This window comes from Oratosquilla oratoria, chromosome 6 (assembly GCF_046742065.1).
Source record: "Oratosquilla oratoria isolate Oo_2021 chromosome 6, ASM4674206v1, whole genome shotgun sequence".
Classification (NCBI taxonomy): Eukaryota; Metazoa; Arthropoda; class Malacostraca; order Stomatopoda; family Squillidae; genus Oratosquilla; species Oratosquilla oratoria.
In genome coordinates this window covers 79241557-79256258 of record NC_134782.1, presented here as the reverse complement: position 1 = coordinate 79256258, position 14702 = coordinate 79241557, and the positions used below count along the sequence as shown (strand labels likewise).

Below are 14702 nucleotides of genomic sequence, written 5' to 3'. Positions count from 1 at the left end.
TGAATGCTTGCATCTTCTACAACCTTCTTTGCTTCCTCATCCCACCACTCACTACCTTTCCTTTTATTTCCTCCCATCCTCCTTGTTCCACACACTGTCTTTGCACATCTTGTCATTCCCTCCTTGAACCATCCTCATTCTTCACCTCTAGCTCTACTCTATCCTTCACTCTCTCCCACTCCTCTCTCAGGTTCTTCTTGTACTCCTTCTTTTCTTTCTCATTTAAGCAGTTCACTTTAAGCACCTCCCTACCTTCTGTCCTTTTCCTTTTTCTCCATCTATCCTCCACTCTCAACTTACCTTCCAAAAAATTATCTGATATTCCCCCACTCTTTCCCCTTAGAACATGTACATCCTTAACTCTTCCTACTATACTCATGGATACCACTATATAGTCCATTGATGCTCTATCTATCACCCTTCCATCCACCACCCTCTCCCATGTGTACTTATGCTTGATTTTCTTCCTAAACACTGTATTTGCTATCATAATTTCTCTTTCCAGACACATCTCCACCATCAGTTCTCCACTACAATTTTTTCCTGGAACTCCACACTTCCTAATCACTCCATCTATTGATTTATTTCCCTACCCTAGCATTAAGTTTCCTAATATAACTATATTGATATTTCTCCCTAAACCTTCTATGCACTCCTTGAAATCTATCCAAGAAGGCTCCCTTTCCTCTACATTCTTCTTACCAGGCCCATATGGCATATGCACTTACAAAAACCCACATCTCCCTTGCCAGTTTCACCTTCATTCACATTAACCTTGAAAAAACCTTCCACTCCACCACACACTTACCTTTCTCCTCACTTATTAGTATAGCCACCCCTTCTCTCCCTTGTCCTCTCTTCACTCCTGAGATCCTCCCAACAACACTTCCAAACTCAAACTTGCCCCTCCCTTTCAGCTTAGTTTCACTCAATGCCAACACATCCATCTTTCTTTTCATAAACGTACTGCCTATCTCTTCCCTTTTACTCTCATATGTACCACATCCATGCACATTAAAAGACTCAAACCTTAGGGGACTGGTTGGAAAACTCCTTAGACCCTCTTATGCCTTTGCTTCTTTTAGGAATGTCCCCTATGGGGCTACAGGGAGAAGGATGGCTAGTCCTTATACAACTCAAGTGGAAAGACATGGTGGCAGTATTCTTTTCCCCCACCACAGGGTTTGGTGAAATGAGAAAATGAATATTCAGAGAAGTGGTACAGGACAGTAACGAGTGGGGGGCAAGCATGACACAGGGACAGTCACAGTATAATAAAGTATCATCATTTCTCTATGATTAGAGATTTCCTCTACCACAGACAAAATAATGTGCGACTCTGGTCTGTAGGGGCACCCCATATAGACCCTAAAGTATTAGCTGCATGCTACATAGCAGCTTTTAACCCCATAATAACATGGAACCAATACCCCAGACAAGGTATAAGAGGTACAGATCAAAAACGGTCATGGAAACAAATTAAGAAAGATTGTATGTTCAAAGGATGTGAAGAAATAGTTTTCAGGTTAAATGCATAAGTATTTGTAATAGCTTAGATAGTGATACAGACCAAACTCAGACAATACATGAATTCAACTCTAATTTTGATAATTGGGAATCAAGGATGTAGATTAAGTTGGAACTGTATGAATTTGAGGCTAGGTATAATAGATTGAAGAGTAAGAGACAGGACCCAGTGAGTGTTGCTCTTTTCCTGTACACTACAATTAGGTTAAATACTGTGCTTGTAGCCAAGTCAGAAGATAGACTGAAGTGGCAAGAAGTTGGTCATGGAGTTTTTAGAGGATGTGTGTGAAGAAAAAGCTGAAAGTAAATGTAGGCAAAAGTTAGATGATGAAATTTATAAGGGGGATGATGAAAGAGGGTTAGAGGTGAGTTTAAAATGGGAGAGGCTGGAAGAAGTGGAGAGCTTTAAGTATTTGGGGTTATGTGTAGCAAGGAATGGAGGTCACTATATTTTGTGTGTATTTGTAGTCAGTTGCCAATTAATCAGATTAGGTGATGGAGTAGTTCTGGGAAACATTAGCACTGATTTGAAGAAAAATAAGGAATTAAGAAATAAACACCTAATGAGTTTTAAGAATTGTAAACAAATATTTCAACCAAATTGCAAAATACAGTCACTTTTTATTTTGGAGAGAGTGCATTTATATGACAAATATAGTAATTGGGTGATGCAGCCCGAAGGGCTTCCTCCCTGTCTTCTCCTTTTCTTCATGAGGGGACAGAGAGAGGGGGGGGTTGCCAATTTAATCAAGCGGCGTTGCTGTGGATGTGCTGTGTCTTGCGACACTGCTTCTGACCCAGGGCAGTGGACAAGATGCAGGTATGACCCATCATCTAGGAGGTGCCAAGATGAGAGGGTGGGAAGAGGGTAGAGGGGAGTGGAGTATGTAGAGGATGGAAGGGGTGGGAGTGGTTTCTATGCTTTTTTTTTTTTTTTTTTTTTTTCCTCCTCTCTCTCTCTCTCTCTTTACGTTCCCTGTAAGGGGGAAAAGCCTTTAGTATATTATGTATGGGTTCCTTTCACTTGGATGTCATTAGTTTTCATAATGATATATCATTGCAGGATTGGTGCTCCGGCACATGCAAGATTCCATCGTGTGTACGATGTGGACGAACCCAGTCCCTTGTTGCTCAGATCTATGCACCACTACAAGGCTCACCGTACCATCGCACTTTATATTTTTTTGCTTGTGTTACTAGAGAATGCTGGAATAGACCCGTAAGGTAAAAATTATACAATCTGCCTATTATTGTATTAAATCCGTACAAATTATACAGGAATATAATAATTTAATCATTAGTTAATGTCATCATACTAGCTACATTCTATCTTGTTTAAGTTTTTGATTGTGAATGACTAATAAATTTATGTTTCAAAGCTTGAATTCTACAAACCAATAATTTTTTACTGATAGTTTTTATGTATTATGGCTCATATATTTTCCATATAACTATTTCTGGCTACCTCCCTCATAAGGGGAAGAAACCCTTGTTATGTAGATAAATAGAAAATTTATCCTTTTTCTTTTGAAATGGAGTTGGACGTGTCTCAGGAGTCAAGTACTAGATCAAGATGCAATGCCAACCTCCCCTGCCACCACTTCACCCCCCACAACTGCTAACTCATCCAAGAGCAAAGGCGAGTCCTCGTGGTTTGAGGATGACGATGATTGGGGTGGTGGCGGAGGTGGGGGTAAGGATGACTGGAGTGGTGGTAACAACAATGATGGCAATGGTAACAATTCAAGCAATACTATCTACTCCACACCCTCCTCTTCCTCTTCCCAGCTTTATCTAGACAACCTAAATAAATCAGCCCCCAACCTAAACAACCTTAATGCCAATAACACAGCAGTCCTTCAAGATGTTACCAGAAGCTTTGATCGTCAGCTGAACTTGAATGAGGTAAGAATAGTTCATTATTATTTTATTTATTTATTCATGTATGAGAAAGGTTTAGGAAAAAGTAAAGATGTTTTTTGGGCGTTTATGGATTTGAAAAAGGCTTATGACAGAGTAGACAGGAAAACTGGGAGGTGTTGTAGATATATGGAATAAGAGGAAACCAGTTATGAGAGTAAGAGTCTGTGTTAGAATTAGAAATGGAGAAAGTGAGTGGTTTGAGGTAAAGGTAGGGCTTTGCCAGGGATGTGTCATGTTGCCATAGCTGTTCAATTTATATATAAATAGGTAAATGCAAGGATAATGGGCTGGGGATAGGCGATTGTTAAAGAAAATAGAAAAAATGGGAAATAACCCCATAATTGTTTGCTGACAACTGCTTGTTGCAGGTGAGCCACAAAAACTGATTCCAAGTATAAAAAATAAATTGTACAAAAATTGACTAAAACATGAATCTATTTTCCCTAAAAATTTGTAGACTCAGAGGTGACTTGATACAGGTCTTTAAGATTCTAAAGGGAATTGACAATATCAAAAGTGACAAAATTTTCGCACTGAATGAGAATCCGACAAGAAATAATGGTCTCAGACTGTCAGGAAATAGATTTAATTTGGAAGTGGGTAGAAATAACTTCACCAGCCAATTAGTTAATGAATGGAATAAACTTCCTGCAGCCAATTAGTTAATGAATGGAATAAACTTCCTGCAGAGACAGTGCAATGTAGTTCAGTTCACATTAGATAAACATCTAAGCAAGATGCTGTAATACCTGTAATTTATTTGACATTATTTGCTCATTTTTATTTGTCAGTTTATTACTATTATTTGATTATTATATATTATTATTTATCTATTCATTTATTATTATGTACTATTTACCCGTTAGATTATTATTTAAATTTACCTATTTATTTATTTTTATTATTACAGTAGAAGCCCAATTTAACGAACTAATTCAGCCAAGGTCCAGTCCGCTAAAGTGAATTTTCCGTTAAATTGAGCAAGTGAGCGTTGGTGTAACAGTGTTGCCAGAGCGGAGTGTAAAAATTATATGTACCTAAAAATTCCCTAGTGTACACACACACAGATACAGTGTATATATAATTGTAAGTGAATTGTAGGCAGCACAAGCATGAATTGCAAACGAACAGCAACATGCAGTAATATGTTGCAACATGTGTGTGTGTGTGTGTCGTGTAACAATGATATGAGCTGTCTGTGAATTTTGGGGAATATTAGTCATAGCTTCGTGTTTGGTTTGATGTGCACAATTCTAGCGATTAATAGGACTGGGCAGTTGGTTTTTGGATAGTGAGCGTTATTGTTGTGTTGTTGCAGAAGACGTAGTTCGTTGTTATAGAAGTGTTTTTCGTGGTGATTACTCTCGCCTACTGATTTTGAATTTTCCCATCAACTTACTGTTTCATTATTTTGTTTTCCTATTATACCGTCTATTTCTACTTGAATATATTTCTGCTACAATTATACTTTATACATATACTGAATTATATATTATTGTATATATATTATAGTACATATATATTTATATACCTCCAAAATACTAAATAATAAATTTTTCCTTGACTCCACCACCACAATCTGGTACCATCTGGTAACATTGGACTCTTGAGACACGCATGTGGCCAGTTGACGGAAAATGCTCAACTTAGTGGACCGTTCCTGCTAAATTGAGTTATTTCCGTAGACACGCGTCTGGCCAGCTAGCGGAGAATGGTCAACTTAGCGGAACATTTCCGCTAAGTTGAGCATTTTTGTTATTGCTATTTGCAGTTCGCTGATTTGAGCTTCCGCTAAATTGATATCCATTAAATCGGGCTTCTACTGTATTTTATTTATTTATTTATTTATCTTATTATTATTATTATTATTTTTTTTTTTTAATCATAAGAGGCGAGAAAAACGGGATGGAAATTTGTATTAGTCATCCTTCTCCCTGTAGCCCCATAGGGAACATTCCTAAAAGAAATAAAGGCATAAGAGGGTCTAAGAGTTTTCCAACCAGTATCCTAAGGTTTGGGTCTTTTAACCCCTTCACTACTGGCCAAAATCTCGCGGGTAGCATTAGCTGCCAGACGTGCGATGTTGTGTCATAATACTCGCATTATAAAAAATAAAGTTACCGCTGTATTGCTCGTTCTCTTTCACCCATGAATTTTGATAACCATAGAAAATATGATGAAGCCAGTTTACAGAGTATGGGGGTCACGCAGGTACAACTGCAATATATATAATCAAGACGCCGACATCAGCATCCTCGTGTACACTTGCTCCTCATGACGCCTACGTAGGTGTCATGGTATCGAAGGGGTTAATGTGCATGGATGTGGTACATATGAGAGTAAAAGGGAAGAGATAGGTAGTATGTTTGTGACAAGAAAGATGGATGTGTTGGCTTTGAGTGAAACTAAGTTGTTGTTGTCGTTCCCTAGACTGTCTGTCCGAGCAGTCCCGTCTCCCCAAGGAATGCCACAGCCGAAACTGGGTTTTCCCACAAATCCTTTATAGAGTGTATGTTGTGTTGTTTGTGTGCATGATTGTGTATAATGCAGTCTTCCATTATATGTTGTATGGTATGGGGTGAAGTGTTACATCCTGGGCAGCTGTTCACAATGCAGTCATCCAGCCTCTTCTGGTAGCTTAGAAGTGCTGGGTGGTGGCCGCACCGCAGTCTGGCCAGGTGGACTCTCCTTTCGTGGGAGAGAGGATTCGGAAGGGTGGATATCAGGGGGTCTAGCATGCAGCAGTGTGTTGTCTTTCAGTGTGTTAATGGAGCGGTGAGTGATATGATTATGAATATGTTTCCGGAGGCTGGTATTTGGTGGTTGTGGAGGAAGAGAAGAGAGTATCTGTGTGTAATAAAGGTCTTTGGGTGTAGTTTTAATGTTTCTTGGTGTGTGTGGGTGTTCTGCTATGTAGTATTTACCTAGTTGTATTTTGCGGGAAGGGGAGCTATGCTCGTGTTGTCCCGCCTTTGTATCTTGCAGTGTCTAGTTTGTTTTTAAACTCATGAATGGTTTTTGCGCATACTATTCCATTGTCCAGTTTGTTCCAAGTGTCCAAAACTCTATGAGGAAAACTGTTTTTCTTCAGTTCTCTTCTATAGCTATGTTTTTTTATTTTCTTTCCATGTCCTCTTGTGTTTCTTTTGTCCCAGTTAAGTAAGCTCTCACTATCGAGTACCTCTGTGCCTTTCATGATTCTGTAGATGGTCAATAGGTCACCTCTCTCTCTTCTTTGCTCCAGTGTCGGTAACTCCAGTTTAGCCAATCTCTCTTCATATGATAGGTTTGCAAGTGCAGGTGCCATTTTTGTAGCTGCTCTTTGGATTCTTTCTATTTTCTTTATATTCTTTTTGGTACTGGGGGACCACAATGTCGCTGCATACTCTAATCTAGGCCTTATCAATGTAACCAATATTTTTTTCATCATGTCGTCGTCCAAGTATGTAAACGCCACTTTTATTGATCTTAGCAAGTTGTAAGTCTCCCCGACAATTTTGTTAATCTGTATATCATAGGACAAGTCGTTCGTGATAATTACTCCCAAATCTTTTTCGGATCCTACTTTCTTTACTTCTTTGGTTCCAATTGTATATTTTCCTGATATTGTGTTTTTGCTTTTTCCAAACTCCATTATGCTACACTTCTTAGTATTAAAGTCCACTTCCCATTTCTGACTCCAGTTCCATACCCTATTTAGGTCTTCTTGCAGTGCTTCACAGTCCTCATCAGTTTCTATTTTCCTTAGCAGTTTGGCGTCATCGGCAAAGAAGCTCATGTAGCAGTTCACGTCCTCATCCATGTCATTCATATAGATAGCAAACATTATTGGTGCCAGCACAGATCCTTGCGGTACTCCACTGATCACCTCTTTCCAGTCTGAATATTTTTCTCTGAGCACTACTCTCATCTTTCTACCAGTCAGAAAGTCCTCTATCCATTTTAGTAGGTTTCCCTGTATTCCTCCTATGTGTTCCAGTTTTTTTAGTAGTTTTCTGTGTGGTACTTTGTCAAAGGCTTTTTGCAAGTCTAGGAATGCACAATCAGCCCATCCATTTCTTTCTTGCACTATGTCTATTAGTCTTGAGTAAAAGCATATTAAGTTTGTGGAGCATGATCTTCCTTGTCTGAATCCGAATTGTCTTGGGTTTAATATGTCATTGTCTTCCAGATGTTTTACCCATCTATTCTTGATTATTTTCTCACAAATTTTGGCTATGGTGCTTGTTAGTGATACTGGCCTATAGTTGGTGGGTTCTTCTTTGTTTCCTCCTTTGTGTATTGGTACAATGTTAGCGTTTTTCCAGTCCTCGGGTATCTTTCCTTCTTTGAGTGAGCTGTGTAGCGGGTGTGATGTGTTTGTGTGCCTCTCATGTCGAGGTGGTCCTTGACTTTGAGGACTTTTGTTTCATGGTGTAAATGGTCTGTAGGTGTTGTATTTGTGCAGCCTGTAATTGTTTTTAGGGCTTTGTTTTGTATGATTTGAAGGGTGTTGTGGTGTGTCTCACTGAGATTAGGAGCCTATGCAGGACTCGCATAATTCATCACTGAGCGTATGCATTGTTTGTATATTGTTGTATTAGTTTCTTTGTTTTGTCCAAATGTTGTTCCAGCGATTGACTTAAGTGCATTAAGTCTAGATGTGCATTTGTTTTTTTATTTTTGTGATGTGTTGTTTGAAAGACATGGATGTATCGTATGTTACACCAAGAATTTTCGGTGTTGTTGATGTAGAGATGAGGTATGTATTTGTGTTCTTTGACCAGTTGGTGAGAAGTGTTGCTGTAGATTTGGTTGGAGCTATTTTGAGTCTGTTTGTGATGAACCATGTGTTGAGTGTATCAAGGTATGGCTGGATTATTTCTGCAGCTTTGTCTGTGTTACGATGTGTGCATGTGATTGTTATGTCGTCTGCGTAGGAAGAGATTTGTATTTCTTAGGTGTCTGGTGTGGGTATGTCATGCATGTATAGATTAAAGAGTGTGGGGGATAGAACAGAGCCCTGTGGTACTCCATTCTTAATGTTTCTGATGTGCGATGATTGAGAGGGAGGGGTGAGTGTGAGTTTGGGAATGTAGTTGGGAGGATCTCAAGAGTGAAGAGAGGATGAGGGAGAGAAGTAGTGGCTATACTAGTAAGTGAAGAGATAGGTAAACATGTAGTGGAGTGGAAGGAGGTTTCTTCAAGCTTAATGTGAAGGTGAAACTGGGAAAGGAAATGTGGGTTTTTGTAAGTGCATATGGGCCTGGTAGTGAGAAGAGTGTAGAAGAAAGGGAGGCTTTTTGGATAGATTTAAATGAGTGCATAGAGGAATTAGGGAGAAACATCAATGTAGTAGTATTGGGAGACCATAATGCTAGGGTAGGAAATTAACCAATAGATAGAGTAGTTGGGAAGTGTTGAGTTCCAGGAAAGAATCATAGTGGAGAATTGATGGTGGAGATGTGTCTAGAAAGAGAGTTGATGATAGCAAATACATATTTAGAAAGAAAGTCAAGCATAAGTACACATGGGAGAGGGTGGTGGATGGAAGGGTGATAGAGCATTAATGAACTATGTAGTGGTAACCAGGAGTATTGTTGGAAGAGTTAAGGATGTATATGTTCTAAGGGAAGAGATTGGGGGAATATAAAAACTTTTTTGGTGGAAGATAAGTAGAAAGTGGAGGATAAATGGAGAAAGAGGAAAAGGACAGAAGGTAGGGATGTGCTTAAAGTGAACTGCTTAAATGAGAAAGAAAAGGAGAAGGAGTACAAGAAGAAACTGAGAGTGGAGTGGGAGGGAGTGAAGGATAGAGTAGAGCTAGGAGTGGATGGTTCAAGGAGGGAGTCACAAGGTGTGCAAAGATGGTGTGTGGAACAAGGAGGATGGGAGGAAATAGAAGGAAGGTTAGTGAGTGATGGGATGAGGAAGCAAAGAAGGTTGTAGAAGAGAAGAAATGAGCTTTCACAGATTGACGCACAGACGACAACATCATATAATTTGCTTTTTTGCACCTTTGGCGGTTTCTTCATATGAAACCTCTCTGCTGGGGGTCTTCAGGGTATCTAAATCATTGGAAAGAGGTTTATTTTCCAGTAGTGGGCACCTTCTCTTTCCTCATCAGATTCCCCTCGCCAATCTATGTTGGTAGGGCACCCCCTCCAGCATCATATGATGTCCCTTCTTCTTTCTTCTTCCTGTATAGCCTTGATCTTTTTCCTCTTGCTTTCTTCTTTGGATTTAATCTTCCTCTTTGAATTGTTTAGTCTAATGTTGTCCTTTACCTCTGTCACCGTCACAGAGGTGCAGGTGAGGGTGGTGGTGGAGTGAGAGGTGGTGAGATCTTTAGTCGTCTTTGACTGCTTGCCATCTTTAACTGCTGTTTTTTGTCATTGTGATGTTCTTTTGTTCTTTTTGCTACCCATGATGACTGTACTAAAGAGTAATATGTACTAGCTAAAGTAATAGATTGCAATGAGAGCTCATGAGACATGCGTACTTCCCTTTTCAGAGTTAGCCGGTAACTAACGCTTAGTTTCGCACAAAGTTGGCGAAATATTCTCCCTCCACCTTCCTCCCTTCCCCTCCACAATCGTATTGGCCGTTGATACACTGGGCGAGTGTAAATTCAATCAAATTTCAACGTTATTCGCTGCGCCTGAAGGTCCTAAGTGGCACGCCTCCTTCTAGTGTGGGTTGCGCCTTTAAATCTGTCCCTTTAATCCTCACCCAGGACCTTTAAATTGCGCGCGGCTGGAAAATTATTTGTCGGGATTTATTTCTAAGTGGTATACGAACATTTTGAACACAGTTTTGAAAAATGCCATATCTTGACCAAATTCACCCCCCCAGGTGTCGCGTACCCCCTTAAGTGTAGTTGGGAAGGCTTATGGGAGGGTCTTGATTGAGAGGATTAGAAGAGGAACAGAGGGAGTAATTGGTGAGGAACAGTGTGGGTTTAGGACTGGTAGGCATTGCATGGATCAGATTTTTGTGTAAAGACATATGTCAAAAAAACTATAGGAAAAGGTAAGGATGTGTTTTGGGCTTTTATGTATTTGGAAAAGGCTTATGACTAGGTAGACAGGAAGGCAGTGTGGGAAGTATTGCAGATATATGGAATAGGAGGAAAGCTTTTAGGAGCTGCCAGAATTAGAAATGGAGAGAGTAAGCAGTTTGAGGTAAAGGTGGGACTTCGTCAGGGATGTGTTACGTCACCCTAGCTGTTCAATTTATACATGGATGGAGTGGTGCAAGAAATAGATGCAAGGGTAGTGGGCCAGGGACTGGAAATGGTTAAAGAAAATGGAGAAAAGTGGGAGATAAGCCAGTTGTTGTTTGCAGACGACACTGCACTTGTAGCAGGATCAGAGGAGGGATTGAGAAAGTTAGTGATGGAGTTTGGGAAGGTGTGTGAAAGAAGGAAGCTGAAGATAAATATGGGTAAAAGTAAGTTGATGAGATGTACAAGGGGAGCAAGTGGCAGCAGGCTGTGAGTATTAACCCCTTCCATACGGTGCCGCACACGTAGGTGTCATGGACTTAGATCTCGGTGGCAGCAGCCAATGCCAGCCGTACGACGTGTCGTAATAATACTCGCATCATAAAATATAGTCACCGCTTATATCGATCGTTCTCTCTTCACCCGTGAATTTTGATAACCATAGAAAATGCGATTACAAAAGAATTAGAAAGAATGTCATTATGGAGGGGTGACTACAATAAATATAATCAAGACGCCGATATGGCAGCCTCGCGAATACACTCGCTCCCCATGACGCCTACGTGTGCGGCACCGTATGGAAGGGGTTAAGGGAGAGAGACTGGAGGAAATGGATAGTTTTAGATACTTGGGTGTGAATGTGGCAGGAAAGGGAGGAATGGAGGTGGAGATAAAATGTAGATTGAGAGAAGTGAGTAAATGCCTTGGTGGATTAAAAAGTGTAATGAGAAATAGACATTTGGGAATGGATACTAAGAGGAGATTGTATGAAAGAGTGATTGTGCAGACAGCACTGTATGGGGCAGAAACATGAAACATAAGAAAGGAGGGGTTTGAATGTATTTTCCTAGTTATATTTTGCTGGAGAAGAGCTATGCTTGTAGAGACCCGCAGTTCTATCTTTCTGCATCCAGTTCTTTCTTAAAGTCATGTATAGTTTTAGCACACACTGTTTTCTCTTTCAATTTATTCCATGTATCTATCACTCTGGAAAGCTATTCTTTTTCAGATCCCTTCTATAACTGTCCTTCTTAAGTTTCTTCTTGTGTCCCCTTGTATTTCTTCTGTCCCATTTAAGTAGATCATCCCTGTCAAGTATTTCTATCCCTTTCATAATTCTATAGATGGTTATCAAATCGCCTCTTTCTCTTTTTTGCTCCAGAGTTAATAAGTTTAGTTTGTCCAATCTTTTTGTACTGGGTGTCCATAGTGATGCTGCATACTCTAATTTTGGTCTTATCAGTGTAACTAGCATTTCTTCACCATTTCCTCATCCATGTAGTCCAAGACCAATTTCATTGATCTTATTAAGTTGTAGGTTTCTCCAACTATTTTGTTTACATGTTTGTCTGGTGTTGTGTCATTTGAAATTATTACTCCTAGGTCTCTTTCTGAGTTTACTTTTGTAACTTCTTTTGTTACAAAAATGTTTGAGATGAGGTGTCTGAGAAGTATAAGGGTTACTAGGCTGGATAGAGTGAGAAATGAGGAGGTGAGGAGCAGAACGGGGGTGGAAAGGGAGTTAGGAGATAGGTGTTGATGAAAGAGTATTGGGATGGTTTGGACACATGGAAAGAGTGAGTGAAGAAAGACTAGTAAGAGAGGTGTGGAAGGAGTGAACATGAAGGGTCGTCCTAGGATGAGATGGATGGATGGGGTAAAAGGGGCTTTGGGAAAGAGAGGAATGTCTGATGAGGAAGGACAGGAGTGGACAGAAGACAGGGGTGAATGGAGAATGGTTGTATATAGATGATGCTGTGATGCATGAGGTGGAATGGGTGGGGGACGGGGGTGAGGGAATATATGTGAGAAATAATTTGACACAGCTTGAAGGGATTTCTCCACATCTCCTTTTCTGCATGGGTGACGGAGATGGGGGGGTCGCTGATTTAATGAAGCAGCCTTACTGTGGATGTGCTGTGTCTTGTGACACTGCCTCTGACCCAGGGCAGGGGGCAAAATGCAGGGATGACCTATCATCCAGGAGGCGCCAAGATAAGAGGGTGGAAGGGAGTGGAGTGTGATAGGGATGGAATGGGTGGGATTGGTTTTTCTGCCTTTGTTTTTAGGCTACCTCCCGTGTAAGGGGGGAAATGCCTTTGGTATATGTATGCATGTATTTACATGTAGAATGATTTAGCTTGATCCTTACATTTGTCTATTATGTCTTTTTCATAGTGAGATGAGTGTAGAGGAAAGGGAGGCTTTTTGTAGAATGTAAGTTTAACTTCTACATTGGTGAAAATAAAGTCTGGGATTGTTCTTTTCTTTAATGTGCCAGACAGCTCTCTGGCCTACAAATACAAGCCAACCTCCATTTAAGCCTCGTGGGGTTGCAAGAATAATGGATATAAAAGGGTTCCTCACTTCAACTTGAGTGACGGCGAGAGGCGCTGATTCTGTTGTATGTCAAAGGCCAGTCTCCTTTTGTCCAGTGCAGGTGTCTTGTCGACAACCTATCAGCTTCTTTGTTCAGGCAAAGGCTTCAGGTGGCTTCACCTGAGATGCAGTTAGGTCATTGCTTGGCTTGGGCATTGCTGGAAAAATCAGCAGCTCTGGTCTCTGTAGGGACAATGTAGTTTCCCTCAGGAGATCCACAAAGACGTTGGAGTACCCTTTCTTAGCATATGCATATGTGTGGATGCTAGGCATCAAAGGAAGATAACAGACACACCGAATATCGATTTAAATGAGTGTATAAAGGGTTTAGGGAGAAGTGTCAATGTAGTTGTGTTGGGAGACCTTACTGCTAGGGTAGGAAATGAACCAATAGACAGAGTGGTTGGCAAGTGTGGAGTTACAGAAAAAAATTGTAGTGGAGAGTTGATGGTGGAAATGTGTCTAGAAAGAGAATTGATGATAGCAAATAAAGTGTTTAGGAAGAAAGTCAAACATAAGTACACATGGGAGAGGGTGGTGGATAGAAGGATGGTAGACAGTGTTAATGGTCTATGTAGTGGTAACCAGGAGTATAGTAGGAAGAGTTAAGGATGTACGTGTTCTAAGGGGATAGAGTGGGGGAATATCAGATATTTTTTTGGTGGATGGTATGTTGAGAGTGGAGGATAGATGGAAAAAGAGGAAAAGGACCAAAGGTAGGGAGGTGCTTAAAGTGAACTGTTTGAATGAGAAGGAAAAGGAGAAGGAGTACAAGAAGAAGCTGAGAGAGGAATGGGAGGGAGTAAAGAATAGAGTAGAGCTAGGAGTGAAGGAGGAATGGAGATGGTTCAAGGAGGGAGTCACAAGGTGTGCAGAGATGGTGTGTGGAGCAAGGGCAAAGGGAGGGAAAGAAGGAAGGGTAGTGAGTGATGGGATGAGGAAGCAAAGAAGGTTGTAGAAGAGAAGAAGCAAGCTTTCACAGATTGGTTACAAAATAGGATGAAGGAATCATACAAGGGGTACAAAGAAAAGAGAAGAGAAGCAAAACCTAAGATAAAGGAAGCAAAGAGGTGAGCAGATGTGAAATGGAGTGAGAGTATGACAAGGTAATTTGAAAGTAATAAAAAGATATTTTGGAAAGAAATTAAGAGAGGAAGAGAAGGTAAAAGGTACAGATGGAGAGATTATAATGGAAGAGACAGCAGTAAGAGGAAGATGGGCGAGTATTTTAGGGAATTGCTAAATGTGAAGGATGATAAGTAGGGAAAGGTAGTTGTAGTGGGAAGTGCTAAGAAAATGACAGTGATGGATGAGGAGAATGGAGGAAGAATGAGGTGAAGGCAATTGTTAAGATGATGAGAACAGGTAAGGCACCTGCATTGGATGGGTGTCATGTAGAATGTCTAAAAAAGGAGGTGTAGTGATAGTGGACTGACTGGTGAGGTTATTAAATGTTTGTTTACAAGAGGGTAGAATGCTGGAAAACTGAAGGAGTGCCTGTATAGTTCCACTTTACAAGGGAAAAAGGGACAAGTGTGAGTGTAGTAGTTTCAGATGGATTAATTTGTTAAGTGTAATTGGGAAGGGTTATGGGAGGGTCTTGATTGAGAGGATTAGGAGAGGAACAGAGGGAGTAATTGGTGAGGAACAGTGTGGGTTTAGGTCAGAT

At 40.4% G+C, this 14702-nt stretch overlaps 1 protein-coding gene across 1 annotated transcript in view; it reads left to right on the top strand.

Annotated features, from left to right (window-relative positions):
• Window positions 1-14702, top strand: part of trus (programmed cell death 2 like trus) — a 211577-nt gene that overhangs the window by 6659 nt on the left and 190216 nt on the right. The window contains exons 2-3 of the mRNA XM_076187386.1: window positions 2591-2751; window positions 3066-3432. Of these exons, the coding sequence (XP_076043501.1) occupies window positions 2591-2751; window positions 3066-3432 (528 nt within the window). The remainder of the gene's footprint in view (window positions 1-2590; window positions 2752-3065; window positions 3433-14702) is intronic.